This window comes from Hydra vulgaris, chromosome 14, assembly GCF_038396675.1.
Source record: "Hydra vulgaris chromosome 14, alternate assembly HydraT2T_AEP".
Taxonomy (NCBI): Eukaryota; Metazoa; Cnidaria; class Hydrozoa; order Anthoathecata; family Hydridae; genus Hydra; species Hydra vulgaris.
Genome location: NC_088933.1, coordinates 21,933,699 through 21,961,023, shown reverse-complemented (window position 1 = coordinate 21,961,023; position 27,325 = coordinate 21,933,699). Strand labels below are relative to the sequence as shown.

At 28.0% G+C, this 27,325-nt stretch overlaps 3 protein-coding genes across 3 annotated transcripts in view; 1 reads left to right on the top strand and 2 right to left on the bottom strand.

Moving 5' to 3' along the window:
• LOC105846455 (uncharacterized) overlaps positions 1–3,243 on the top strand; it is a 38,529-nt gene extending 35,286 nt beyond the window's left edge. Inside the window, exons 5-6 of the mRNA XM_065817244.1 lie at positions 2,014–2,255; positions 2,388–3,243. Coding sequence (XP_065673316.1) covers positions 2,014–2,255; positions 2,388–2,879 — 734 coding nt within the window. The 3' untranslated portion in view covers positions 2,880–3,243. The remainder of the gene's footprint in view (positions 1–2,013; positions 2,256–2,387) is intronic.
• Positions 3,244–4,783: 1,540 nt separating this feature from the next.
• On the bottom strand, positions 4,784–5,648 carry LOC100199331 (transcription initiation factor TFIID subunit 10). Its single transcript, XM_065818211.1, has one exon. The coding sequence runs from the start codon at positions 5,583–5,585 to the stop codon at positions 5,076–5,078; it is 510 nt and encodes a 169-aa protein (XP_065674283.1). The 5' UTR covers positions 5,586–5,648; the 3' UTR covers positions 4,784–5,075.
• A 561-nt stretch (positions 5,649–6,209) lies between these two features.
• The window catches only part of LOC100206504 (MICOS complex subunit MIC19), a 33,634-nt gene continuing 12,518 nt past the window's right edge, over positions 6,210–27,325 (bottom strand). The window contains exons 7-8 of the mRNA XM_065818210.1: positions 16,686–16,821; positions 6,210–6,489 (exon numbers count right to left, since the gene is read on the bottom strand). Coding sequence (XP_065674282.1) covers positions 6,466–6,489; positions 16,686–16,821 — 160 coding nt within the window. The 3' untranslated portion in view covers positions 6,210–6,465. The remainder of the gene's footprint in view (positions 6,490–16,685; positions 16,822–27,325) is intronic.

Below are 27,325 nucleotides of genomic sequence, written 5' to 3'. Positions count from 1 at the left end.
AATCACAAAACTAATTCAAATTATGTATCGCTTGATACAGAAAACCATTGCCAAAGAAGTTAACGCAGCTGGTATGTTTTCGCTGCAAATCGATACAACGCAAAATTAACGCAAGATAGCGACTAAGGATCAACACTCAATTGTTGCTAGATATGAAACCGACCGAATTTACAAAAGGTTATTAACAATGGTTGGATGCGAATCTTCTACTGGGGAATATTTATCGAAACTATCGAATATGTCGCAAACTCTGCGTACATTGAACATTCATATATTAAAGTGGATCGGTAATGCAAAAGACTCAGTTGCCAACATGAATGAAGAATACAAAGGATTCGCAGCATGGATGTTCAAAGAAAATCCCAACCAAACACATATTTGGTTTTATGCTCATGTTCTTAATTTAGTTATGTCAGATGTTTGTAGTACCGTACTTTCTAGTATTTCACTATTTAATTTATTGAATCGCGTAGCAGTTTTTATTTGTAGATCATATCAGAAAATGGACAATATTTTGGCGGAAAATCAAAATGACAAACACCATCGTAGGATTTCAACTATTGGTGAAACACGTTGGTGGTTAAAGGATGCTGCACTTACAAAAATATTTGGCGAATTTTCAAATCCAGATTCTGGTTTATACGTTAAACTTGCAGTTACATTGTTTCACATCGAAAACAATTTAAGTTTCATACCTGATGTTCGTGTAAATGCAAAAGGTTTCAAAGATAAACTCCAGAAATATGAAACTGTACAGATATATTTGCGTATTTTTCATTTAACAACACCTCTGCCGAAATATTTACAAACCGTTAATATGGACATTTTAATTGCTTATAACATGGTAACAAAAACTACAGATAAACTAAAAACTTATTCTACAGAGTTTGATACTGTAATGGCGGTTACGAATAATTTTGTCAGTAAAGTTAATGAAAAACTTGATTTACATGGTTTGGGAGCAGAAAGTACTCTGCCAGAAAAGAAAATCCGAAAGAAAAAACTATTTTCTTATAAAGATGGGCCAGGCCAAGCTGAACTTTATCTTGATAATCTCACTTCTTATAAAGTAAAAATGCATGACGTAATATTTAAAACCATCATAGAAAGCATGAGAAAGCGGTTTCAAGGATGTCAAGAGTTTTAAGCTGATTTCTCTCTTTTAACCCTAAAAACTTTGAACAGTTGAAAATTCAAACAGTTAGAAAATTCAGAAAATGTTGAAGAACTTAAAAATAATTTTCATTAGTCATGTGTTGCCTGAAAAAATTGCACCATTTGCTGTTACCTGGTTTTGATTCAATACAATTTAGTAAATGAAGCATATGCAAGAATTGGTTTAGCATATAAGTATATTTTGTCGTTTTCTTTCACGCAAGTTGAATGCGAAAGAAGCTTTTCCATTTTAAAATTCATTAGAAATTGTTTGCGGAGCACCATAACTCAAGACAATTTAGAATCATTTATGATGATGAACACAGAAAAAGAAATTTTGATGCACCTAGATGCAGAGAAAATAAATTATGAGCTAGCTTCAACAAGTGATCTGTTTAAAAAACTGATAATTGCTTGATTCAAAAATAGTATTGGTATCTTCTTAATAACATTCTTAAAAATTAAATTCACTTTTATTGGCCGCGTTTTTCTATTTGTTATTTTATCCCGGTGGAGCATTTAATCAACTTTGGGTTTGTTTGTTTTTTTCAAATAATTTGGCTATCAAATTTTTTTCCTCAAAATCTATCTTATTCGAATTAGAATATTTTCTCAGGTTTTATAAATTTTTTAACCCGTTTCTAAACTTTCTTTTTCTTTGATGAGAACCGGACAAATGTAAAATTCCCGGGCCGATTTCAGTCTGCCCCTGTATATATATATATATATATATATATATATATATATATATATATATATATATATATATATATATATATATATATATTCTTAATATGAATATACAATTTTTGTTGTTATTATAATTTTTAATAACTATTTTGCTTTATCATACTACAGACGACAGCGCTTATGTTGATCCGAGCATCTGCAGTAAAAATAGATATGAAAAGAAAACTGAAAATGATCCAAATGTTTCACGAAGAGTAAGTAAAAGCACAAATAATATTGATCCACTCAAAAAGAATACGAACAATCCTGATTATGTAGAACCAAATGTTCATTTAAGCAATGAATCTAACAAAAAGAAAGATCCAAACTATGAATACCCATTAGTTAGTCAGCTTACAATAAAAAAAAAGGTAAATAATTCGTTGACAACTTTTTGAAAAAGACTAATACGTGTTTGCGATTGGTATTGACAAATAACTTATAAGAATTGTTAAACATTTCAAAATAATTAAATAAAAAAATTTTATTAACTTTTATTATAGCCAGACAATAACGAATACGAAAGCTGTAGACAGGTTCAACCACCGAACCATGAATACGTGGACATTATAGGAGGAACAGGCGAAAAGTTTCATTATTACACCGATCCAGAAGTAGCGCTTCAAGGTTACAAAAAAAAGAGGCAATCGGAGTATACAAAAACAGACACTAAAAACTCCAGCAATGCTACCAACTCCGGTAATGCAAAACTTTTAGTTAGTGAGCAGCCATTGTCTGTAGAAGTTAATAGAACAATCGAATCCGATAATAAAATTGAACCTAAGAGTCAATATACATCTTTAGAATTTGGTTCGCATGTTGTATTAAATTATAACAACTCTAATGCCGTTCATGGCAACTCAACCCTTTATCCTTCAGGCTATGCCCGCCTATCTTTAGTAAACAATAAAACATCTACAGATGTGTCACCGAATTATTTTCAGCTGGAACCAGACGCAATTGATGAAACCACTCTAGAAGAAGTAGCTATTTAATTATGTTAATTATGTTAGACGAAATGGTTCGCAATATTTAGTTATATTAAGCCATTAAGAAAAAATGGCTTGCAATATTTAGTGTATAGAAATTGCAATTTAATAATTAATTAACTGATAGTTAAAACTTAAATACTTTCTATATTATTTTATTATATATTATATTTTTCATTTGTTATAATATAAACGCAAAAGTTTTTTTAAAGACCTATTTACACAATAGAGATTTTGTTTTTATTCTATCGTTATTTGACTCGTAACTTGTATTGTAACTTGACGTGTAACTTGTATCGTTGTTTGAATTGACTTGAATTGTTATTGACTTGTAACTTTTTTTGCCATATTTTTCAAAACAATACTTTTTTGGATTTTTTTTTTTTTCTTATTTTGTCTTCTCAATATTTTTTTCTAAATTTTTTAAAAATTTTATAATTTTAGTTTCCATAAGATACGAGTGGACTTTTTTCCATAGGATATAGTGGAAATATTTAAAAACTTTATCAGTGACATAAGCCTCACATTGTGGAACTATTTAAAAAACAATACCAGTGAAAAAACTACCGTAAACCGGGACTAGATTACTCCAAAGACGGTTTCTTTGCACCAATTTTGAAAAGTTTTTGTAGTTACCCAGCTCTACTAGCAATATTGATTTTTAAACATATTTGGTTCTTTCTTGTTAGTTGGGGTATTATCTCCAATTTTCAGAATAAATTTTGAATGATGCTGCCATTTTCAATATAGTTTTTTAATATTTCTGTCATATTTTTTACCGAGTTTTTCTTCCTTTAAATGTGGCATGTTTGTACACAAAGCCTATAAACTATATCAATTGTAGTTTTTTATGCAAAGAAAAAAGGTTCACTCAGTCATATAGCTGCAAATCATTTAATGAAGGAAAAAAACAATAATAATCTAAAGCAAACATTTCATAAGAGCAGTTAAGCAGCCTATAAACTAAACCTATTCAAGACTCATGAGTCGTTTGTTTCATATATGGCGGAGAGGAAAGTTTTGCTGCGTGTATCAAATGCTGCAGTAAATGAGGAAATATTACAAGCATATATTGAAAGTTTGGAGAATGTGAAAAAAGTATCTGCAGAAAATATATGGAATTTAAACAAAACCAATTTAACCGATGATCCTGGAAAAGGCAAAGTATTTTGTCGCCGAGGTATTAAGAATTCAGGGAATATTCGTAATTTTTCAAGCACTTCCTTAATGATGGCTCGTAGTGCAGTTCATGAACTAGTACCACCTTTTGTTTTTCATAAAACCACTCACTTATTTTATGGTTTGGTGAAAGCAATTAACACACAGATTGATGTATTTGTAATTAACTTGTAAAAATGAATCTTTCTCTAGAATCATAGATTGTTTTGACGAGATTGGAGCAACAGTAAGTGTCATGGTGAATAATTAAAAACGGTATTTAAAAAAAAAAAAATCGAACTTTTTCACACGTGGCACAAAATTATTGGAGGAATAAGCTCCCTAAAATTTTTAGCAAAAGAGGGATCTTTTTAGTTCCATAATTGTTTAATGGTGCAGAATACGATTAAACATAAAACATTGAAGTTTGTTTATTTATAACATGGAAGTTTAATTTTTTATTTTGATTTTAGTATTAGTTTATTTAAAAGAGAATATTTCATTTACTTAAAGTAGTGTTTTGTAAAAATCCTGAACTAAACTTTAAATTAGAATCAACATTTTGGAAAATAATTTTTTTTAGTTTTGAATTTTATTAAATTTTTTCAAAAACTAGTTTTAGTTAAAAAGGTTAAATATATAAAAGGTTATAAAATAGGTTACCTAGAAATATGTATTGGGTTAAATATGACTTAATTAACATTTTCAAGCTCTTGCAATCTATTGTTGTTTATTCGAAAGAACACAAATAATTAAAAAAAAAAAAGTCTATTATTTGTATATACATATAGAATTTGTTATACTTTCAAATTAGCAACACACAAATTATCTATTATAAGTTATTAGAATAATAATTTAAGCTCGCTAATCAAAACTGTTAAATTTTTTCCAAGAATATTATAATATAGGAGCTAAAGTTTAACAGCTTAATTTTACTCTATTTGTGTTTGTTCTTTTGCAGCCATTTTATTGTGGTAGAAATTGTATAAAATTAAAACCAAACAAAGTTCAACATGGCATATAAAAAATATTTGTAACATTTAATCAAGAATAATATGGAGGTTTCTTTACGTGGATTCCGTATTCATTAAGGGCTGGTGCCAAATCGTCCATTGTTAAAGTGTAACGTTTATCTTTTCCAGATTTCCTGGATGTCTGACCACTTCCTCTCATTTTGCAATGTTGCAACGCATCGTGTGCAATATCTGAAATAAACTTTTGTGAAGCTAAAGATATGAGACGAACAATTTTTGGATCCACTGACTCAAAACCAGCACGATGCATATAGTTTATAGTTACAGCGTCCGGAATGCTCGGAGTATAGTCTTCTAACTGGTTGAGAAACTCGGTTAAATTAGCACTTACTGGCGGATAAACATTGTCATTTTCAAAGTCTTTTGGGCTTTCCAAAGACATAAAATCTTGTTTTTGATGGGGCAATTGTAACTGTTGCTGTTGATTAGTCGTGAATATCTGTTGGTTAAGTTTAGATTGTAGAATATTCATGTCAGGCTTACGATCAGGAATATTTTGATTCAAAGGTGATTCAGCCATTACAAAATACTTAGTCCTTTATTTATTCTACGACAACAAAAATTTAGAATAATATCTTATCATTTATCAACTGATAAAAACTAGTAAAAATATCTAATCAACTAATGAGTACATAAGTCATAATAAACTAAGAAATATAACTGAAAAAATCGAATATAACTTATAAATGTATATTTACTCGTTACAAATGTTTAAAAAAAACAAAAAAACTTAAACCTACGTATTTTAAATATGTGAACTTATAGATTATTAGTCACAACACATCGGTCAAAATTAATAACACAATTAACATTCAAAGATAGTTTTTTATAACAGTCAAACTGAGAAATCTTGAAAAATCGCAATTGCGAGGCTAAGTAGAAAAATGTCTTATTATAAAAATTATAAAGTTTATTTTATTCCATTATTTTACAACCGTAATCGTTGAACATATTGAATCGATTTTGCTATATTGCAGCCAATGTATGTGCACTTAATGTATAAAATATTGATAAATAAACATTTTAATAGTTAAATTTATTTACGGTTTCATTAAAATATCTTCTTTTAACCGGGAAAATAAAAGCATTTGACCTGTTTGCAGCTAGAAGTTAACCTACTACAACAGAGAAAAGCACATTGGTATCATTTCAAGATACGTTATTATCGTTAGTTATCGTTAATATCTGATATCGTTGCCCTATAACGATACCAGATATTAGTCATTATTAAAATATATCGTAACAAACATATAATTGACTAGCAAAAAATGTCGATTAAAGTTGACGATAGCCGACTAAAAAAAAAAATCAAAAAATAAATTGATTTAATACGCTTGATAATCTTTGATGGCGAAAAAAATCTCAGAGTTCGTTAAAATGACGAAATCGACGACACTAGTTCAAATATTTTTTTTCATCTGCTTCTATAATGATAAAAAAAAAACATTAAAAAAAAACATAAGAATAATAAAAAAAATAAACAACTAAAATTCAATTAAAGATTCAACTCTACTGGGCTTTCCTGAGACCATAATGGTAAGTTTTGGTTAATTCAAATTGTTTTTGGCTCATTATTATTATTGGGTTTAGGTAAAGTGTTTTTAAATAATAATAATAAAAAAATTAACGTTCAAATTTCAAAAATATAAATAAAAATCTATAAAAAGTTAAACTTATTAAAAAATCTCCATGCAATACAACTTTTTGCTTATTTTGGAGAGAATATGATATAGTTAAAAAGTGTTGTCAATAAAACATTTGTACTTCTTGCAAAACAAATTTTTATTGAACAGGGGTGAAACACTAAATGATTAGATTAAGAGATATCTCAAATTAATATACAGAAACTCAAAAGATCGTGTGATATTAGTGAAATATTCGAACAAATCACAAAAAATAATCAAAAAATTATTAAAAAATATGACCCTACTTCTTTTCTTTAATAAGCGCAAATTTTTTAAACAAATTTAAAACATCGTATATCTTATATCAGATCAGTTAAACTAAGCTTTATATTATAAATAAAATTTGTTTAAGAAAATAATTTATAAACATAAGTATATACTATTAGCATATATATATATATACATATATAAATATATATTATTATACTATTAGCATATATATATATATATATATATATATATATATATATATATATATATATATATATATATATATATATATATATATATATATATATATATATATGCAGTGCTCGAAGTGGTGAAAAAAAAGTAATGGGATGGTATTTGGTAAATTAAAAAAAACATGTTAATTTTAGAGATTTATAAAAAGATGGCGGGATGGCATCCCGCCCCACTTCGAGCACTGTATATATATATACACCCACACATATATACATATACATATATACACCATATACATATATATATATATATATATATATATATATATATATATATATATATATATATATATATATATATATATGTATGTATGTATGTATGTATGTATGTATGTATGTATGTATGTATGTTATGTATGTATGTATGTATGTATGTATGTATGTATTTATATAGGTAGAAATTTTTTGTCTTCCTGCTGACAAATGTGCTTCTTATGTAACTTTTTGGATTTAGGCTGGCATAAAAACTCTTATTCCCTCTCGACAATTCCAAGTCAACCCTAACTCTTCTCCATGGTTTTCCTCTTATTGTGCTGCTGCAATTTTAAATCGTAACCATTACTTCAATATCTATTGCCAAAACAATTGTCCAGTAAACAGACATCTGCTTATTATCGCTAGAAACCATTGTAAAAAGGTTTTGTTTAATGCCAAAGCCCCCTATTGACAGGCCACAAAATCTCGAATTTAATCTCAAAAATTAGGTTCCTAAGATTTCTAGAGAATTATTAAGTGTCTATAATAAGGGCAAATCTATTCCACCTTTCTTGCATGGTTCAGATTTCGCTACCTCACCTAAAGACAAAGCTGAATTGTTTGCTAAGAATTTTTCATCAATATCATCTCTTGATTCCACCAATCAAAACCTACCTGATATAGCCAACAAATAGGTTGATCCATTGTTTGATATTCATATTACTCCAGCTTCTGTATCTAAAGTGATTTCCGGCTTAGACTTTTCTAATGCTTGTGGTCTGGACAACATACCTGTTATAGTCTTTAATCAACAAACACTTAATCTTCCATCTTGAATCTATTAAGTTACTTTTTGATTATCAATATAGATTTCAATCTTCTTGTTCTACTGCTTACTTATTAACGGTAATAATTGATAGGTTTTATTGTGCATTAGATAGATGTGTATAGGTTAAGGCTATCGTTCTCAACATTTCTAAAGCCTTTGATAAAGTTTGGCATGTTGGTCTTCTCCATAAGCTATCTTTCTTGGTTTATCAGGTAACTTCTTTAAGTTTATTAAATCCTTTCTCACTGCTCGTAATATAAAAGTTGTCCTTGATGGAAAGCACTCTTCTTTATTTCTTGTAACATCAGGGGTTCCTCAAGGTTCTTTGGCTCTATACTTTTTTTAATTTACATTAACGATCTCTCAAAAATTCTTACATCTAAGATGGTTTTGTTTGCTGATGATACTACCATTTACTCTTGTCTTGATGAGAAGCAAACACTCTTTGATTTTTTGGAAGGGGCATTTGAGCTTGAAAAAGATTTCACTTCTGCTACAGCATGTAGCTCTCAGTGGCTGGTGAACTTTAACTCAGATAAAACTCAACTTTTTTCAGCTAATTGTTATCACAATAATTTAGATCTTCCTAAATTTATGAATTATGTGCAGGCCTCAGAGGGAGTAAATGAGCGCGAGAGCAGCTCATTTACTCGCTATGAGGCCTGCACTACCATTTTTCACACTAGCTATCTATTTATTTATTTAACAACATTACTTATTTGGTAAAAAATATAACAAAGAGCTATAAAAGTTTCTACTGCTTATAAAAAATATTTTATATTTTCTTATTGTAATAGAATTCAGGCATTTTAAGAATTATTATAAGAATTATAATAATTAATATTTTACAATGAAAGTGAATAAATCATTGATAAAATAAAAATTATTATGCAATAATTTAAAGTGTAATAATTTTATATTTTATCAGTTAAATAATTTTATATTTTATCAGTTAAATAATTTTATATTTTATCAGTTAAATAATTTTAAATTTTATCAGTTAAATAATTTTATATTTTATCAATATAATTTAGAGTGTAACAATTTTATATTTGTCAGTTAGTCCAATATAATCAAAAAACATGTGCATTTCAATCGGTGCTCTTTTTTAATTTATTTTTTTTGCATCAACCTTTGAAAAAGCATTACAGTTTATTATGCAACTAATTTATATATTTTTATAAAAATGACTTTGTATTTTTCATTTTAGTTAGAATTATACTATTGAGATAAAAAATTATACTCTTACCAGAGCTGTAAATTTCTCCCATAAACTATTTTAGGGGAGTTTAGACGAGAGCGAGAGCTAAAGCTCTCGTTTCCGCAGAAGTTTGGGAATGTACTGGATGAGTAATCTATTCTTCATCTTTTAGAATTAGCTCTTACTTCCAAAATTTCTTTGAAATATATCAAAACCATTGCAAAATTAGCATCTGCTAAGGTTGCATCTCTTTATCGTGTTCGCCTCTTTCTTACTACAGATTCTATTCTCAATCAATCTTACCTCAATAAATCTCAAGTCCGCCTTTGTATGTAATACTGTTGCCATATAAAATTTAAAACATGGAATATAGAAACAATTTTAATTAATAGGGGTCATTTAAAACATGGAATATAGAAACAATTTTAATACTTTATTGTTCCTTTGTCCGTCCTCATCTAGAGTAGTATGCGCCCTCAGTTTGGAATCCTTACCACCAATTAGACATTTACCCAATTGAAAAGGTCCAAAGAGGAGCTACAAAGCTGGTTCCTGAACTAAATGACATGACATACCAAAAGAGACTTACAAAAATTGATTTTAAAATATTAGAAGAAAGGCATAATAGAGGTGATGCAATTCAATATTTTAAAATGATAAATAATTTCAACATTATCAAACAATATTACCCAAACACAACTACAAGCTCAATCGGTTTTGAAGGACCAGCGAGTGGAGTTTGCTTCATCGTTTTTCTAAGCAAGTAACAAAGAACTGTGCTCAAAGAGAAGATTTCAGTTAACTGCTTCAATAACATTTATGACAAGCACTAAAAAGTGCAACAGCTGCTATAACCAAGCAAACTGGTTTACTAGAACCTACTTCTAGTGCAGCCTAAACTTTATTATTTTTTTTTATTATTATATCTGAGGCAGATCTTCAAATGATACCCATTCTCTTTTAGAAAAAGTGCAAAATCGCATTGTAAACATAGTTGGACCTGCTCTTGCAGTCAAACTTCACCCACTACACAGTGTGCCCAGGACATGAAAAAATTCATTTTTCTTACCTTTTATTTTTTCACTTTAATTTGTAAATTTATGTTGTGTAAGACATATGTAGGTCATGGCAAAAAAAAAATTATAAATTCATCAAACCATTTTGTTTTTATAGCTGTTTGAAGTTGAAGAAAAAGTTGACTCAAAATATTTGTATTAAAACTGTACCAATACTGTTTTTTAACAATAACTTTGAAACGCTATATATCAAAATTGACTCCATAAATTTAAAAAAAAATTCTATCCTGGTCTGTAAATAATATTTAATTTGTGAATTACTTCAATAAAAATTGAAATTGAAGTTTAAAAATTTGTTTTGTGCAGTTTTGTTTATACCTAAAAAAATTCTAAAATATATGAAAACATATTAATTTTTTTTAAAAACAAAGTCACAGGAAAAAAAAGGCCGCAGGAGGCCGCAAACAAACTCAAATGTTTCATTCAATGTAGACTTTCTATTTTTATGTGTAAAAATTACACAGTCTGGTTATCCCCGGAAATTGAGTAATTTAAGTTTGAATTTTATTTGTTCGTACAAGTTTGATATTTGAGGTTGCGTAATTTATGAAAATAAACTTTCACGGACGATTCAGGAATTCCTGTTGATTACATGTGATAAAATGTTATTGATAAAAAAAGGAAAATTAGAAGAAATTTTACTAACCTTGAACATCAAATTAAGTTCATTGGAAAAATCAAAGCTAATTTTAAAAACAATCAAAGTGAGACATAATCTAACTTTAGAAGATGAAAAAGATAACATCAAGAAAATTCTAAAGCAATTTGAAAGACATGTAAAAAAATATTCAAAGTTGAAACAAAATAAACTTGTGGCCGAATTGGAATTTTGGAGAAACGAAGTTGGGATAAAACTGCCTGGAAATCTACCTGTTGCAGCCTCATCATCATCCAGGGGTGATGTAGAAGAAGATGGAGCTCCACAAGCTAAAAGAGGACGGAAATCAAAAAGACTAAGGTAAAAGTTTAACTGTTGACATTTATTTGAATTTCTTAAGCATCATGTTATTTGGGACACCCAGTAGCTATTTTTTTACTTTTCATAAAACGTTATCATTTAATCCAGTGATCAACCTGAAAAACGTACATACAACAAAATTCTGGATGATTTTGTGGACATTGTGGAAAAACATGTGAGTGAACAAGGTGTAGATAAATCAGAATACTTAAAAGAAGTTGTCCAAAGATGTGAAAAAAGATGGGGGAAGATGGAAGGAGTAAAACTTTCAACAATATCGGTACAGGAAGCAATTGCTTTAATTTACAACTTGGATCTATCCATAAATAAATATCAGGTAAAGTATGCAATCAAATACTGTTGTAGTTAATTGTTTTTATAATTGTACGTTTAAATTTTGTATATTTCCCTAGGAACTGAGACTTGAGCTTCTCCCAAAACTAATGTTGCCAACAAGGAATGATGTAGATACCTTTAAACGTACTTTGCTACCAAAAGAATTAAGCAGTGACGACAAGCAAACTTCATCCCCTGTGAACAATGTTATCAAAGACACTGTTGAGTCTCTACTAGATATATCTGAGTTTTGTGCTGAAAATCATTCTATACATGTAGAGGGTAAATTTGGACTTGATGGGTCTGGAAATCACAATTATCGTCATCAGTTTTCCGATCCTCAAGATGCAGACTTAAAGGGAACAAATTATATTTGTTCCTATTGGTGTCCTCTTGAAATTAAAGATTCAAAAAACCAAGTAATCTGGACTAATCCAACCCCTAACTCTATTACTTTTGCCAGGCCTGTTATTCTAGTGAAAGCAAAAGAAACTAGGGAGAGTGTTAAGGAGTATTTTAAAGCAACTCTGAGTCAACTGCCTAAAAATGAAACTCAGCCTATTCTTTCAAAAAATGGGTTACAAATATTTGTAAAAACAGAGATTAGTATGGTTGATGGCAAAATGGTAGACTTATTGGTGGGTGATTCTGGAGCTTTTTGTCACTACTGCAAATGTTCCAGAAGTGATGCCAATGACCTGGTATGTATACTACATGGGTTCACCATAGATTAAAATTACAATGATGTGCTCAGTACCTGGAGAAGACTAGAAAATGGCAAAATCTTGTACAAAGATACAGAAAGACATGGACAATGCCATGAACCTATAGTTGAATCAGATGTAAAATTTTTTGCCATTCTGCATCAAAAGCTTCGTGCACTCGACCACTGTCTGAAAATTTTGTATCACATTGTGGGTAAACAAACCCATACATGGTCTGAGCAGGACATAAAGGTAAAAACTGCTCTGAAAACAGCAAAAAAAAAAGTTATTCAAAACGTACGTGAAAAAACAGGAATGCTTCTTGATTCTTCTACTTCTAGTGGTGGTAACACTAACAATGGACCATTAGCAGATCGTTTTTTTAATCCAAAAGAAAGAAAGTCAATCTGTTCCATAATTCTTAAAACAGAAGACCAAGATAGCTTCTCGACTTTGTTATCTAAGTTCAATATACTACTTAGCATTAATCAGCATGTTGATGTTAGCAAAAAAGTTGATCCTGATAAAGTTAAAGAAGTTGGTTATGGATTGATGATATTCCATAAACAGACATTTCCATGGGCTATGCTCAGCCCCAGCGTACATCAAATGTGTGCACATGCCTGGGAACTGTTTATGCTTACAGGTGGATCACCCATTGCTAAGTACTCCGAGCAGTCAAGCGAAAGTTGGAACAAATACATTAAGGTTTATAAATCAGGAACAAGTTGTAAAGCCAGACAGATGTCTTTGCAAATTAATACACATGACATTTACTGCAGACTGATGATAAGAACACATCCAATTATTGCCAGTAAAAAAAGACTTTTGCAATGTGGATTATGTGGAAAATTCGGACATACCACAAGAGGGTGTAAAGTAGACGTGAACAACATATTTACTGAAGAAAAAATGATAATTCAAGAATGTTTTCTGTGACCATATAAAATCAATAAGATTAATATCTGTGTATATTTGTGTTTAATATTAAATTATTATAAACTCAAATTCATTTCATTATGAGTTTCTTGAAATTATTAATAGTCAAACATATTTCATTATGAATTGGATATGATATCCTTTTCCAAGCAACCTAGCTAGCTATGAGCTTACTGGTCACAGGGATCGAGAGGCTATTTGTTATATAGGGCGGGGGGCGGTGGAAGACAAATTTTTTTAAAAAAAATTTTATTTTTTAATTTATATTTTATAGTTTATTTGAAAATTTTGAAAAAAGTAAGAGCATGACTCTTGGCGCCCCTCCCCCCATTTACTGGGTCAGAGTGCCCACACGTAAAAACTAACCTCAGAATCAGATTCTTCAGCCCAAAAAAGTAATATACTAAAGTTTTCACAAGATTTCATTAACAAATAACGGATTTATGAATTTTTTCCAAAAAACCACATTCTGGGCACACTGTGCACTATCACATTGTGGTAATGTTGCTTCTTTTTCTCTTTTCTTTAAATACAATAATAGAGGAGCAAACATGCAAAAAGTGTTTTGTCCACCGGATCAAATGTGTGGTAAAATAGAAAAAACTTATTACTTTCTTGTACCTTACTAATTGGTTTTAGTATTTCTTTTTAAATAAACTTCTCGTGTATTGCTATAGTAAACTATAGTAAACATAATGCATCTCTGCAGTGATAAAATTGCTGTTAAGTTTTTCAAATATCTGTTATTAACATTTCGTTTAGTTAGTGAAAGAAAATTTTCAGCATCTGATTCAAAGAAAAAATTTTGCATTGCTCTAACTTTGATCGAGTTTTGCTTATCTTTCTGTTTCTTGGTAATATAGATTCATTTTACATCACTTATCATGGGTAGATCCTTATAGTATCTCTGCAGTGATTTTGTGATATTTAAATCCCAGCGAATGCCACATTTTCTCACTTCACCTACTTCTGAGTAAATGTCATAATACTCATCTTTGGATAAAATAATTTCACATTTTCTTAGCTTTTTTTCCACCATACCAAAAATCTGCCGGTAAAAAACTATGACCTCAAACAGGAAAATAAAACCGTATCTTGTTTATACTTGTAGAGTTATTGGGTTGAATCTGAAGAAAATGTATTGCTGTTCTCAACACAGTATTATTTTTGTTTTGAAAAACACATTTGTTACAAAAAAAGTGTAGTAACCTCTTTGATTGAAAATCCGTATTCTGTAAAAAATGCAGTAGGGTTGATGATACCTTCTGGCTGCCTTTGCCTGGTTGTTCTTCTATCCAGGTATAGGATAATGGCTTAATACAACTAAGATCAGTAATACATAAATTATAAAAATTCATTTGTCTTGAATAAAATGCCTCTTGAACTCATATCAAAACAAAAATCTAAAGCAGTTGCTACATCTGCTTTCAAAAGTGTATAAAATGCATTAGCTCGTTTTTTGTGAATCCTTTTTTGAGTGATATAATTATTACATTCACTGGAGCCTTTTACAGAATTTTCTATATGTATGTTCAACAAAGTGCAGTAACTGCACGTATCAGTAGCTGGAGACTTAAAACCTATATTAAATTCATTCACAAAAATTCTTCTGAACATTACAAAATGGACCTTCTTATTGTTTTTACAGGTTTCATTGTATAGAGTGATTAATTTTTTAATACTAAGATCACATCACAAATAAATTCTCTTTGATATATTCCTATTATCATGGCTTTCTGTACCCCAGCAGTTGATTTATAAATGCTCTCACAGAAGCTTTCTTTTCAATAGACTTATGGCTTGCTGTCTCTACCTCGTTTGTCTTCTACAGGATGTCCAACACTTGTTTTCTTGTAAATATTTTGCAATCTCGTACAACCTATTTTCATTACACTGAGAAATAGGTTTTTACAAACAGGCAAGCATGGTAACTGGTCAGATTTTAGATAACATTTTACTTTGAAATTGTGCAAACCTCCTTTCTTTTGTTTTTGGGCTGTGAGTCTTGGCCGCCTTCTTTTGATAGCACTTGAAACTTCTAACATATTGGCAATCATGTTATCTTGTCTCTGTTTATAAAAATTATCCCTTATGTTCTTAACAAATGATGGTGCTATTTTATAACATAAAAAACAATTGTTTGATGAATTGTGATTGCAAGGTTCATAGATGCTTGAGCCTGGGGGAGTAAAATATCTTTTCTTTTTTTTTTTTTATCTTCAGCTCTTTTTCCACTTGTTACTTTTCTTTTCCTGGTTCCCACATTTGCATCACCCACAAGAACTGTATCTTTCTCATGGCCTGACATCATTAATTACTTTTTCAAATATATATTACAAAATCACCACAACGACAAAATTATCAAACATAATGCACTACAACTGACTATAATGCGTTACAACTGACAACAAAAACAACAATATAACCTTGAAATTTGAATGCATTTCATTCAAAAAGTGATTTGTCACAAAAAAATGGCCACTGTGAAATTTTTTTGATTGGTTAGATGGACAAATATTTTTCTGAATAAAATTAGTTTGGGACGAAACCGAGTTTGCATTTTACTTCGATTCTTTTTTATTTAGATATATTAAAAAATCTCTGCTTTATATTATGAAATTTATAAAAGCGAAACTATTTACTGCCATAGATTATTTTTTTAATTTTGTGACAAAACACTATTTGCATGTTTGCTCCTCAATAGTCCGTGCTCTCATTCTTGTGTTATTTGTCATTCAATTCAGTTTCATCCTTTTACTATGACTGTTCCTAAGTGTTCCAAAAATTCTTATTTGTCGATTTTTTTTCCTTGAACATCAGTTCTTTGGGAATTCACTCCCTTCATCTTGTTTTCCTGATTTATTTAATTTGCAATCTTTTAAGTTGTTTGGTAATCATTATCTTGCTTTATAAACTTCATCTTTTCTCTTCCAGTAACTTCCAACTCTAATAGCGGTTGTTGGAAATAAATAATTGAAATAATAAAAAAAAGAACAAAAAAATTATAATTGACTCTCTCTCCCTTTCCCACCCTCTCTATTTCCTATAATATAAGTTAAATCTGAATAAAAAAATGTTTAAATTTAGTTTTGTTTTTAAAATTTATTTTATAACACTTTACTAAACCCAATAATAGAAATTAAACAAAAAAAAATTTACCATGAGAGTCTCAGGAGAGTACAGTGTTAAAGTAATGTGTTTTAACAATAATTTAATTTTATCAAAATGCTAACCACACGTGTTTCCTGAACACAGTTCATAAAGTCTTTAACCTCTTGAGAACACCTTAAAGGCTTTCCATTGTTTGCTTTGTAACAACTCAAAACAAGACCAAGACTTTCATTACATACTGATTTTTGTTGTAGTGGACTAAAAAATATAAATATTTTTAACTTTGTTCCAAAATTTCTTTTTAGCGCAAAATAGGTATAACAATTAAATAAGACAAATTTTTTAAACTCAAAATCAAAACTATGTTTTTGATAAAATAAAATAAAAAAAGTACATTTTAACTAGTTTCTAGCCATCTTCAGATGGATAAAATTAATAAAATTATTTTAAATAAAAATAACGTTATAAAAGTAATTAAAATTCAATTAAAATTGTCATAACATAAAGAGTGTAACAACAATAATGTTAAATACAAAAATAAAAGTATTATATATTTAAACAAAAAAAAAAAGATAAATAATTAACAACTTCAATAAAATGATATCATAGTTACGCTAAATCGATAAAAAGAGAAACTTTGTAATGGTTTATCTATTTGCTCATAACTGAATTTTTCCAACTTAACTTTTCTATCAAAACATTTTTAAATCTTATACATTTTTATTCAACAGTCATAACAAATTAATTACAATTTTAAATTTAAACTAAAATTTTACTTCAAACTTAATTCAAATAAAATTTGCATTGTTAAAGTACAATATGTACTTTTTACCAACACAAACCTCAAAATTTAGAATCAGTCTAACTAAAATACATGAATTCATTCTGCACATGAATTTCACCAAACGTTTCTGACAGTAATCTCACAAAAAATTTATGTTAAGAAGAATACTATTTTAGCAAGATTTATCTTCTTTTTTTTAAAACAAACAAACCTATCTTCAAAAGTCTTTTTTAATGGCCAATTTTGATTGTATGTGAAGTGGCCATTTAAGTTTTTTCCTCATTGGAATGTGACCGTAGCAATAATATGACCTTTTCAACACCTCTTGACATGAGTCACACAAACTTCATGTGTTTTTTTGTTAACATGTCACAAAAGCTGTATTAAAAAAACATTCTAATGACTGAAAAAAAAACATTTCAGTATAAGAAAAGTCAGAAAAACTACGAAACTCTGAAAATCTTTGACAGTTTGTAAAATGAAGTTAAAAAACAGTCAAGAGAAAAAATTATTCATCCTTGACTATAGAAAAAGACAGTGATAGAATATCAAAAGTTTCAATAAAAACAGAGTGATAGAATATCAAAAGTTTCAACAAAAACAGAGTGATAGAATATCAAAAGTTTCAACAAAAACAGAGTGATAGAATATCAAAAGTTTCAACAAAAACAGAGTGATAGAATATCAAAAGTTTCAACAAAAACAGAGTGATAGAATATCAAAAGTTTCAATAAAAACAGAGTGATAGAATATCAAAAGTTTCAATAAAAACAGAGTTATAGAATACCAAAAGTTTCAATAAAAACAGAGTGATAGAATATCAAAAGTTTCAATAAGAAATTAAGTAAAGAGTACACTGAAATTCTGCTAAAACTGAATACTAAAATTTCGATTAAACCACTTTACAGCTGAAACCAAAATATCAACCAAAATATTACTGATAACTCAGTTAAACCAAAAAAAAATTTTTATTTGAGAAGTGTGTAAAATTGTATTTAAAAATACTATTTTAAACGACTTGTTTACTTAGATGTTCAATAAAACATGTTTCACTATGTAAAGCTTTAATAAATGAAATGATTTAAATAACACAGAAAGTTACTTAGTAAATTTTTTCTATAAAAAAAGTTTTTTTAGGTTTCTTGGCTATTATTTGTTTCTACAATTTTTTAGAATATTTTCAAAAAAACATCCACACAACAGTTGATGTTGGTCGAGAGGTCCAAAACCTCTTTAAAATTTTAGCTAAGACTTCTTGACTTTACCATTTAAGAACGCCAAAAGAACCAGAATCTATGTAATTAATTAACACTCCTTTTGTCAATCTGGAATTTAACATTAGTTTGTTATTGCTTGAGATAAGATGACAAAGTTTTTTATGATGTTAAAAAAATTAAAAGTTTAAAGTTTTTAACATTTATCAACCAAGGGTTTCACTAAATCTACTGAGTTTCTTTTTTGATAATCAGTTAAAGAGAACTTGAGAAACCCAGTTAATTCATAAACACTAACTGCTTCAATATAGGCTTTAACTTAGCAGCATTGTCTCTCAAGTAATCACCAACTTTTGAAGTATTATCCTAGTTTTCAGATGTTTCTTAAATCATCTGACAGCTGTTTGCTGTATGACATTCTACACATTCTGAGCATGACAATCAGAACATCATTTGTTCCCAGTCTTTTAAAATAAAATGATTTTTCACCTTCTTAATAACCTTGATGAAAATATAACCATGGACCACGGTTGTTGGTACAAAATTTCAGCTTTTTTTACAAAATTTCAGCAATTTTTTACATTAAATGATTATTTAAAGCACTTTTTAACTTTTTCTATTCAGTATCTAGCATTCTTCTGTAGTATTAGTTGTTCACAATATCAAAAGTCAAAGTAATTTGGGCACGGTGATGCAAAAGACTAGTTCATTAACAGACTGACCATGGTTGCATCTGCATAATGCTCTTCTGCTGCAAATATTACAAATGATGCAGCTACAGTTGCTAATAGAACATGTAAAATGCTTCAAAACTGTTTTTGGAACTTTAGAACTTTTACACTAATTGTTAAGTTTTCCCTATCAATTGATTTTTTAGAGTGTAATATTTTCCTGTTTTTATTTTTTTGGCAACCATATTTATTTCTCTGTTTTTAAAAATGAATTTTTGGCAACCTTAATATTTCAAAACTCAAAGAGAAAAAAAAAAGATACACTAACATAAATGTTTATTATAATTAATAGACTGTTTATTTAAAATGTTTATTATAATTAATAAGTAATACTTAAAATATTATAGTGTAAAGCAATATTGATTTCATTTTTAATTTATATTTTTATGATTTACTTAAATCCAAAATTAAATAACTAAAAAATAAACATTGTTTTCCAATAAAAACATTGAAAATTATTAAAAAGTTAAAAGTTGTTCAAGAATAAAAGGAGAATCCAAACTCAAACTCTTTATTTTAGCTGGCAAAGACTTACTGATGAGCAGTTGTATCTTATGATTTATTAAAATTTATGCAAAACAATTATTAATTGATTCAATTACACATGAAAAGTTTTCAAATACTGCAATAAATTCACAGAAGACTGAACACATTATCTAGAAATTAGATTGCAATAAACAAGAGATATAAACATAGAATAAAACTTAAAATGCAATAAACATATTTTGAAACCCCAGATGACCAAATAAAAAGAATTAGGAAAACAATGTTAAAATCCCAGCTACAACTAGAAAAACGTAACCAAAAAATAAAATCATTGGACAACAAATTAGCATTTTAGCAGTTCATTTATAAAATGTCAAGTACTTCCTGCCTATGTTTTTACATTGGTACATCTCAACCAAATGTTTAACAGTATACGCAGGCCTTGTATATGTAACTTTACTTAATAATCATATTTACATCGTTAAAATTTAAATTACACCAGTTACATATTTACCACATTTACATAAGTACCACTTTGTAATTTAAATTTAGTTTGAAACCATATTAAAAATCATTCAAAGTCTTTATCTTTATAAAATATTCATAAAGTATCTTTAATTTAAACAATATTGCTATAAGAAAAATTATAAAAATTTAAATGTTGTTTGAAAAACATTATTTTTTCTTATTTAAAAAACTTTTAATATTTATTTCTTAAAACATTCATTATTAAACACACACATCATTATCATCTTATGTTTGCTTTCTCACAATTTTTTTAAAAAAGAAAGTTTTTCAAGAAGATTTTCATTAACAGTTTATGAGTGAATTTCTGAATGGTCAAAAAAATAAAACAAAACAAAAAAAAAAAAACAAATAAAAATAATAAAAAACTAGTTATAAAAAATAAATAAATAAACTATTTAACCATTTCTAATTGACGTTCATTCTATTATCTAAAAAAAATTATCTAAATTCTATTATCTAAAATTAACGATAATGGAAAAACTTTAGCTAAAAAATCTTTTTAAAAAATTATTATATAAAGTTTATTATTATAATATAAATTATTATATAGTATATTATTATATTTAAATTATTATATACTACATCTTTTCAAGGTGTAATTGAGAACTTGAAAGTTTTAATTAAGGAAATTAAGATATAATTGAGAAATACAACATGTAATTTAGAAGTAGCAATATGTAATTAAGAAACACAACATGTAATTAGGAAATTTTAAAATGTAATTGAGAAACCCAACATGTAAATAAGAAATTGCAATATGTAATTAGAAAAACAAAAGTTGTAATTTTAAAAAGTTGTAATCTAAGCCTTAAGGTCATTATAAAAGATCTTCTTGAACATTAATAAGTTAATAATATCAAATTTAGCATTTGTATGCACCAGCAATACAGTAATAAAGTAATGGATTTGAAAGATTGTTGTGTTATTTGTCAATACACTATGAACAGAAAGTCTGTTATTAAATTGAGTCTGTGCAAGCACTTATTTCACCAAATTTGTTTACATTCACTTCTGGAACAACCAGAACCAACTTGTCTAACTTTTTGACATGAAATAAATACAACTGAACAAGTTGAAAGAAAACATTTATCTTCATCGAATAGATGAAGAGTTATTAAATGTGCTGAGTGAAATGACGATTGGGTGACTCTGGTACAAACTTTAGGTGTCAAATATAAAACAGCTTACAATTGGGTTCACAGCTGAAATTCAAATTTTATCGGAAGAGGTGGTTTTAAACCCAAAAATTGACGGAGGAAACGCTAACATGGATTGAAAGTGACTGTTATTTGACATTGGTAGCTATCAAAGCAAAATTATTAAGACAATTTAATACTAGCGTCAGCGCAACAACAATCACTAATTACCTCTAAGGCAGATTGTTTTCCTTAAAAAAAGTGCACAAGTAGCCTTCTACAATGAACAGTAACAAAAACAAATAAAAAAGAGCTGAATATGTTAGGAACATCAACGAACATACAGGCTTGGTCGGGAATCGGGAGCGATTGCTCTCAAATACTGACCACGGAAATAATATTTAGTTGCAAAAAACTGGCCAGATTTTTTAGTCGTTTCAAAAAACAAAAAAAAAGCGCAAAAAAGATTATTGGACCAATGAGAGACAATTACAAAAAAAAAAAAAAAAGATAAGAAAATAACTTTAAAGGCAAAAAAACGTACGTTTAGAACAAATATTTACGTAAAAGCAAAATAAATTACGTTTAGAACAAATATTTTCAAAACATTGCTCTTTTATAATTTTTTTATAAAATTAAGCAACATTTTTTATATAAAGTAACATCTTACGATTGCTTAATTAGGAAACAAATGTTTTTTTTATTTATCAATGAGTATATTATAATTTGTATTTATATACTTGTGTCTTATTTCCAGTGCTAAATTAGGGAGGGTTGGGGTTAGAGGGGGCTATAGCACCCGGCCCCGAAAAGTCCAACAAGATTCTAATCAAACTAACGCTAGTTTCAGCTTTATCTAAGCTAAATTATTTTATAAATAAAAAAGTTAATTTTTTTAATGACTATTTTAATTGTTTAACATATTTGAAACAATTCTTCTTAGTAAGATGAACGAATGAAATAACTAAATCATTGAGTTACTGTAGAAATTAAATTAAATAGTGTGAAGCAGTTCCGCTTGATGATGTTTAGTGAGTGGCTTTTTAATTTTAATTAGTATTCAAAACAGAAAAAAGTAACTTTAAGTTTAAGTATAACGAGTTTGTAAGAATGGCAACTGTAACTTTTACAATCTTTTTTTTTCTAAATGATTTGTAATTTTTTTAAAACATTTTATTGATTTGTTTATTTTTTATTTTTTTGATGTACATGCAAAACAAACACAAGGTTAGCATAATAGTAAAAGATAATTTAAAAAAGTATTTAAACAAACAATGCTAAACAGGCATTAGTTAGTTAAGGAATTGTCCATAAATTACACAGCGCAAAAACTTATTTTAAAAATATAACTTCTTGTATGTTTATTTCATAATTAGTTTTATTAACTTTGATGATTATTAATAATTTCATTGAAAATGCTATTATTGTTGAAAGTCTTTATGCTTACAAAATAAATCGCAAAAGCTGCTTTAAAAGATTACATTAGAATAAGAACAGATACATAAAAATATATTTACATAAAATACATAATTTTTAAATAAAATATAAGAATATACAAATAACATCTATAATTTATAATAAACTTTCAAAATTTTGACAATTTAAAAATATATATTATAAAATATTTATTTTTGTAAACAAATAATAAAAGTTTAAAAGATTTACGGCTTTGCAGATGCGGCTACAAGAATGAGCCATAGTATTAAAATAATAGTTCATGTGATAATATATACTAAAAACATATGCTAGAAATCTCAAAACTTAACAAATCTTGAATAATACAATTTTTAAAACATTTCAACAGAATACTTTAGAACATTATTTCGCTTAGTCAGTGTATTTTTTGAACCAATAGAATTTGTTTGTAAATTTGGCGGGTTTTTAATGTTTGCTTTTTATTCTTCCGCACCAAGATGTTTTAAGAACATTCAAGATTATGTATGTTTTCATGTTTCCGTAAAAAAAAATTTTTTATTTTACGGACATTAATAAACTTAAATGTTCTCAAAACAACTAAAAAACCTGGCCAGTTTTTTGCCACTAAATATTATTTCCGTGGTCAGTATTCGAAAGCAATTGCTTCCGCTTTCTAACCAAGCCTGAACATATCTCAAATGGTCATCAGATAGTTTGGTTGGATGAAACAAATTTTAACCTTTTTGTAGAAAAATGCAAGAACGTGCCAAACAGGAAAGAAAAGCAATAATGAATATAAATAATAATTAATAAGGTACAAACATACATTTGATTACAGCTATATCAACAACAAATCTCACAAAGAATCATTTAATGTAGATTCTTGTAAGAAGAGGATGTTGGCTATGTTTCACCAGTGGGTTACATCTGGGAATTGTTTAGTTGATTTGGTTGTGGTAACAGACAATGCTTCGTGTCACACTCGTTTGGAAAGGGTGTTTGAAAATTCATTACCTCAGTTGTTATGTTTAGGACCCTACAATTCAATATTAAACCCAGTGGAACCTGGTCTAAAATAAAAACTAACATTAAAAATATGATTCGCATTCCACCTTCGGTGCAGGGATTATGGAACAACGAATGCAGTATTTAGAAAGAATTGTTACTGTGGCAAAAAATGCAATAATGGGAGGTGATTGTACATGCCCTGTACAACATACGACCACACATTGCACAACGATTTTTAATATAGTAGATGTCCAAGTTGGTGCTTAACTGAATATTGCAATGATTTTTGATGAAGTTGTTTAAATTTTATATTTTTATGTAAATAAATTACCTAAAATCTAAATTAAATTTTTCACAAACAAAAGTGAAAGAAAACTTTAATTGACACTCAATAGGATTTTTCCAGTTAACGCCTAAACCTCAAATGCCTTTCATGACTTTTTATATTTTATTGATATTAAATTACAAAGTATATTAGGACTACAAAATTCAAAATACAAAGAACTTTGTATTCTTTATACTTTTCTTAATTACAACTTTCACCTTCTCAATTACATCTTAGTTTTCATAATTACAGCTTTCAAGTTCTCAATTTCATCTTGAAAAGATGTAGTATATTATACAACCCTCGGAATTAAGAAAATTGAGGTCAGCAATAATTTGCTGGCCTCAATCTTTTAGAGGTTGGCATCAGGTCAGCAAAAAAAATTTGATACAAAGGTCTTACCATAAAACATCGAAACGATGTTGGCAAATTTTGCCGACCTCAAACACTTTTAGGTCGGCAGTTAGGTCGGTGTTGCCATATGCTGACCCTAATTCCGAGGGTTGAATATATAAAGTTTACTAAAAACATTCTCTAAAATCATTTTTTCTACAAGCTTGAATGTGGTTTATCTGGCAATGCATTTATATACAGTTACAAGTGCATTAAGCACTTTTGTATATTATCACATTCTTATGAAAAATTATTTCATAATTGTAATGAATATTTTTTTACAACAATCAATTACTGCCAACTGTTTTCCAAATGAACTATTTTAAAAGACATTTTAAATAACCTGATTGAAAAAAGTTTTAGCGTAATGTAAATGGTTTAACGCGTATGTGAAATCACAATTTTGTACGAATAATTCAAATAGCGTAACGCTTTTTAACAAGGCCTGTATATGCATCCAATAATTCATCAACATAACACAATTTTTTTAAAGATTTCATTAAAGAAAAAATAATTATGATTTATAAATGAATAAACATGATTATGATTTATGTATTATATATTTAATAATATATTAAGCATATTTTGCTGACCTATTGCAGTCAATGTCATCAGGTAATGAAAATCTTTTTTGATATTTTAGAGTTTATTATAGTATTTTAAATTTTACACCTTTTGATGTTTCCTTTTTTATATGGTTTATTTTGTGTAATTTTTTTAACGTTTTTTTTTATTACCTGATGATGCTGACCACAATAGGTCAGCGAAATATTGTTAATATATTATTAGATCAAAATATATATAAAAAATAGAGTAATATTTAATAATAATATTTTATTTATGTATTTAAAGTAAGGAAAGTGATAAAAGATTCTTTTAAATACAATTTAATAAAATGGATTATGCTAAGATTATATATTTTTGTGCAAATTTCTTTTTTGATTAACAAATACCTTATTTTTAATAAATAGATTTAATTGAAATATTTAAACAAACAATAATAAAGTGATAAATACTATTCAAATTTTCCAAATTTTTTTTTGAAAAACCAAATTTTTCAGAACTTCAAAAAAGCAGGACTTTTACAGACAATTTTCAAACTGGAGTTTGAAAACAGTCTTCAAACTTTAAAGTTGTAATGTTCCAAATAAAATTTATTGTGTTCTACAGATTTTTAAAAATTTTGAGTTTTAGGAGCACAAAGTTTCTTTTTTCATAAAACCTGAAACATATTTATTATAAAAATTGTTTGTGCACTAATCTTGCTGAGAAAATTTATAACTAGTAAAGATTATCTTAAAACTTGTCTTGTCAATCATGGATTGACAAAAAAGATGAAAATGGTGTGTATTGGTTAGTTATACATATTGGATTGGATTGGTTTCAGTTCCTGCGAAGAAAATCTAGAACTAGTTAAGATTATCTTAAAACAATATTCTAAAATTTAACTTTAATTTCTTTAAATTGCAATTTATAAAAACATTTCAAACAGTTCAAGGCCATTTTAAAACACTTTAGCTCCCTAAAAATACAGAAAGAAGCACTGCAAAGCTTGAATTATAATGGAAGATATGAAAGAACCCTAAACATGATATGAAAATGTTCAGACTTTAATTTAGTTAATGGGATTAATTAAACAGTCATTGGTATCAGCAAGTGCAGAACATGTTGCTTCAAATATCTCAAGAACCCAAAATTGAAAAAGAAAATATTTTTTAAGATGAAAAATTCACTATTGCTACTTACAATGAAATACTGATTATTGTAGCTGGGACTATAATCAAGTGTCTTTCAATTTGGTCGTAGTAAAGCGTCTTTTATTCTGGCTTTGATCAAAAGCATTTCAAAACAACTATGGAGATTATAAAATGTTTAGAACTATCCAAGTGTCAAACAAAATGTATACAATATTTAGAAAGAATCATAGAAGCATTAAAGGAAATATATCTGAAAAAGAAGTGGTTTTAAAAGCCAAAAAACTTTCTTGTAAAAAGGAATTTTTGGAAGCTGGAGATATAGAAAATAAATAAATAGATTATATAAAAGATATTGATGAATTTATTCATGTTATAAAGATATTGATGCATTCATTCATGTTATAAAGATATATTAAACCTCTTTTTATAACTGTAAGATATGCTGTATATTCTGGTCAGGTTTTTCAAAGGTCACTATGAATATTTTTAATCTGAATAATAAAACTAGCAACCAGAATGAACTTGATGATGTCGAAATTAAGCATTGTTATACTGTTGCTATTGTAGAAGGAGAACAGAAAGAAAATCATAGAATCATAGGAAATGAGTTGATCCGCTTAATTTTCAATTAAGTATTCTGTTGCATATTATTTACAGTGTGCAAACTCAATGTTTGGCATTATAGTTCATGCTGGAAAATACAGTTGCTGGGGTGTGAAAGAAATTTTTTGCATGGTGGAAAAAACAAACACTTGGTTCCAGTGATTACCATTACAGTAAATATGCAGAAGTTGGAAAACCAAAAATCAAAGATGGCTGAATATAAAAATATTTTAATTTGTCACCAGGCAGAGAATTAAACAGGGCTGGACAAAGTGGGTTTTTTAAAAAAACTAAATGAAATAGTATTTCTGGATTTTTTTGTTTTTACAATTTTTGTTTTTTGTTTTTTTTTGTTATTCACCTCCTCCTTATTCACCTACAGATGAGGAGGCTACTTAATAGTGGTTATAACCCTCTCTTAACTCTATAACTCCGAAACAC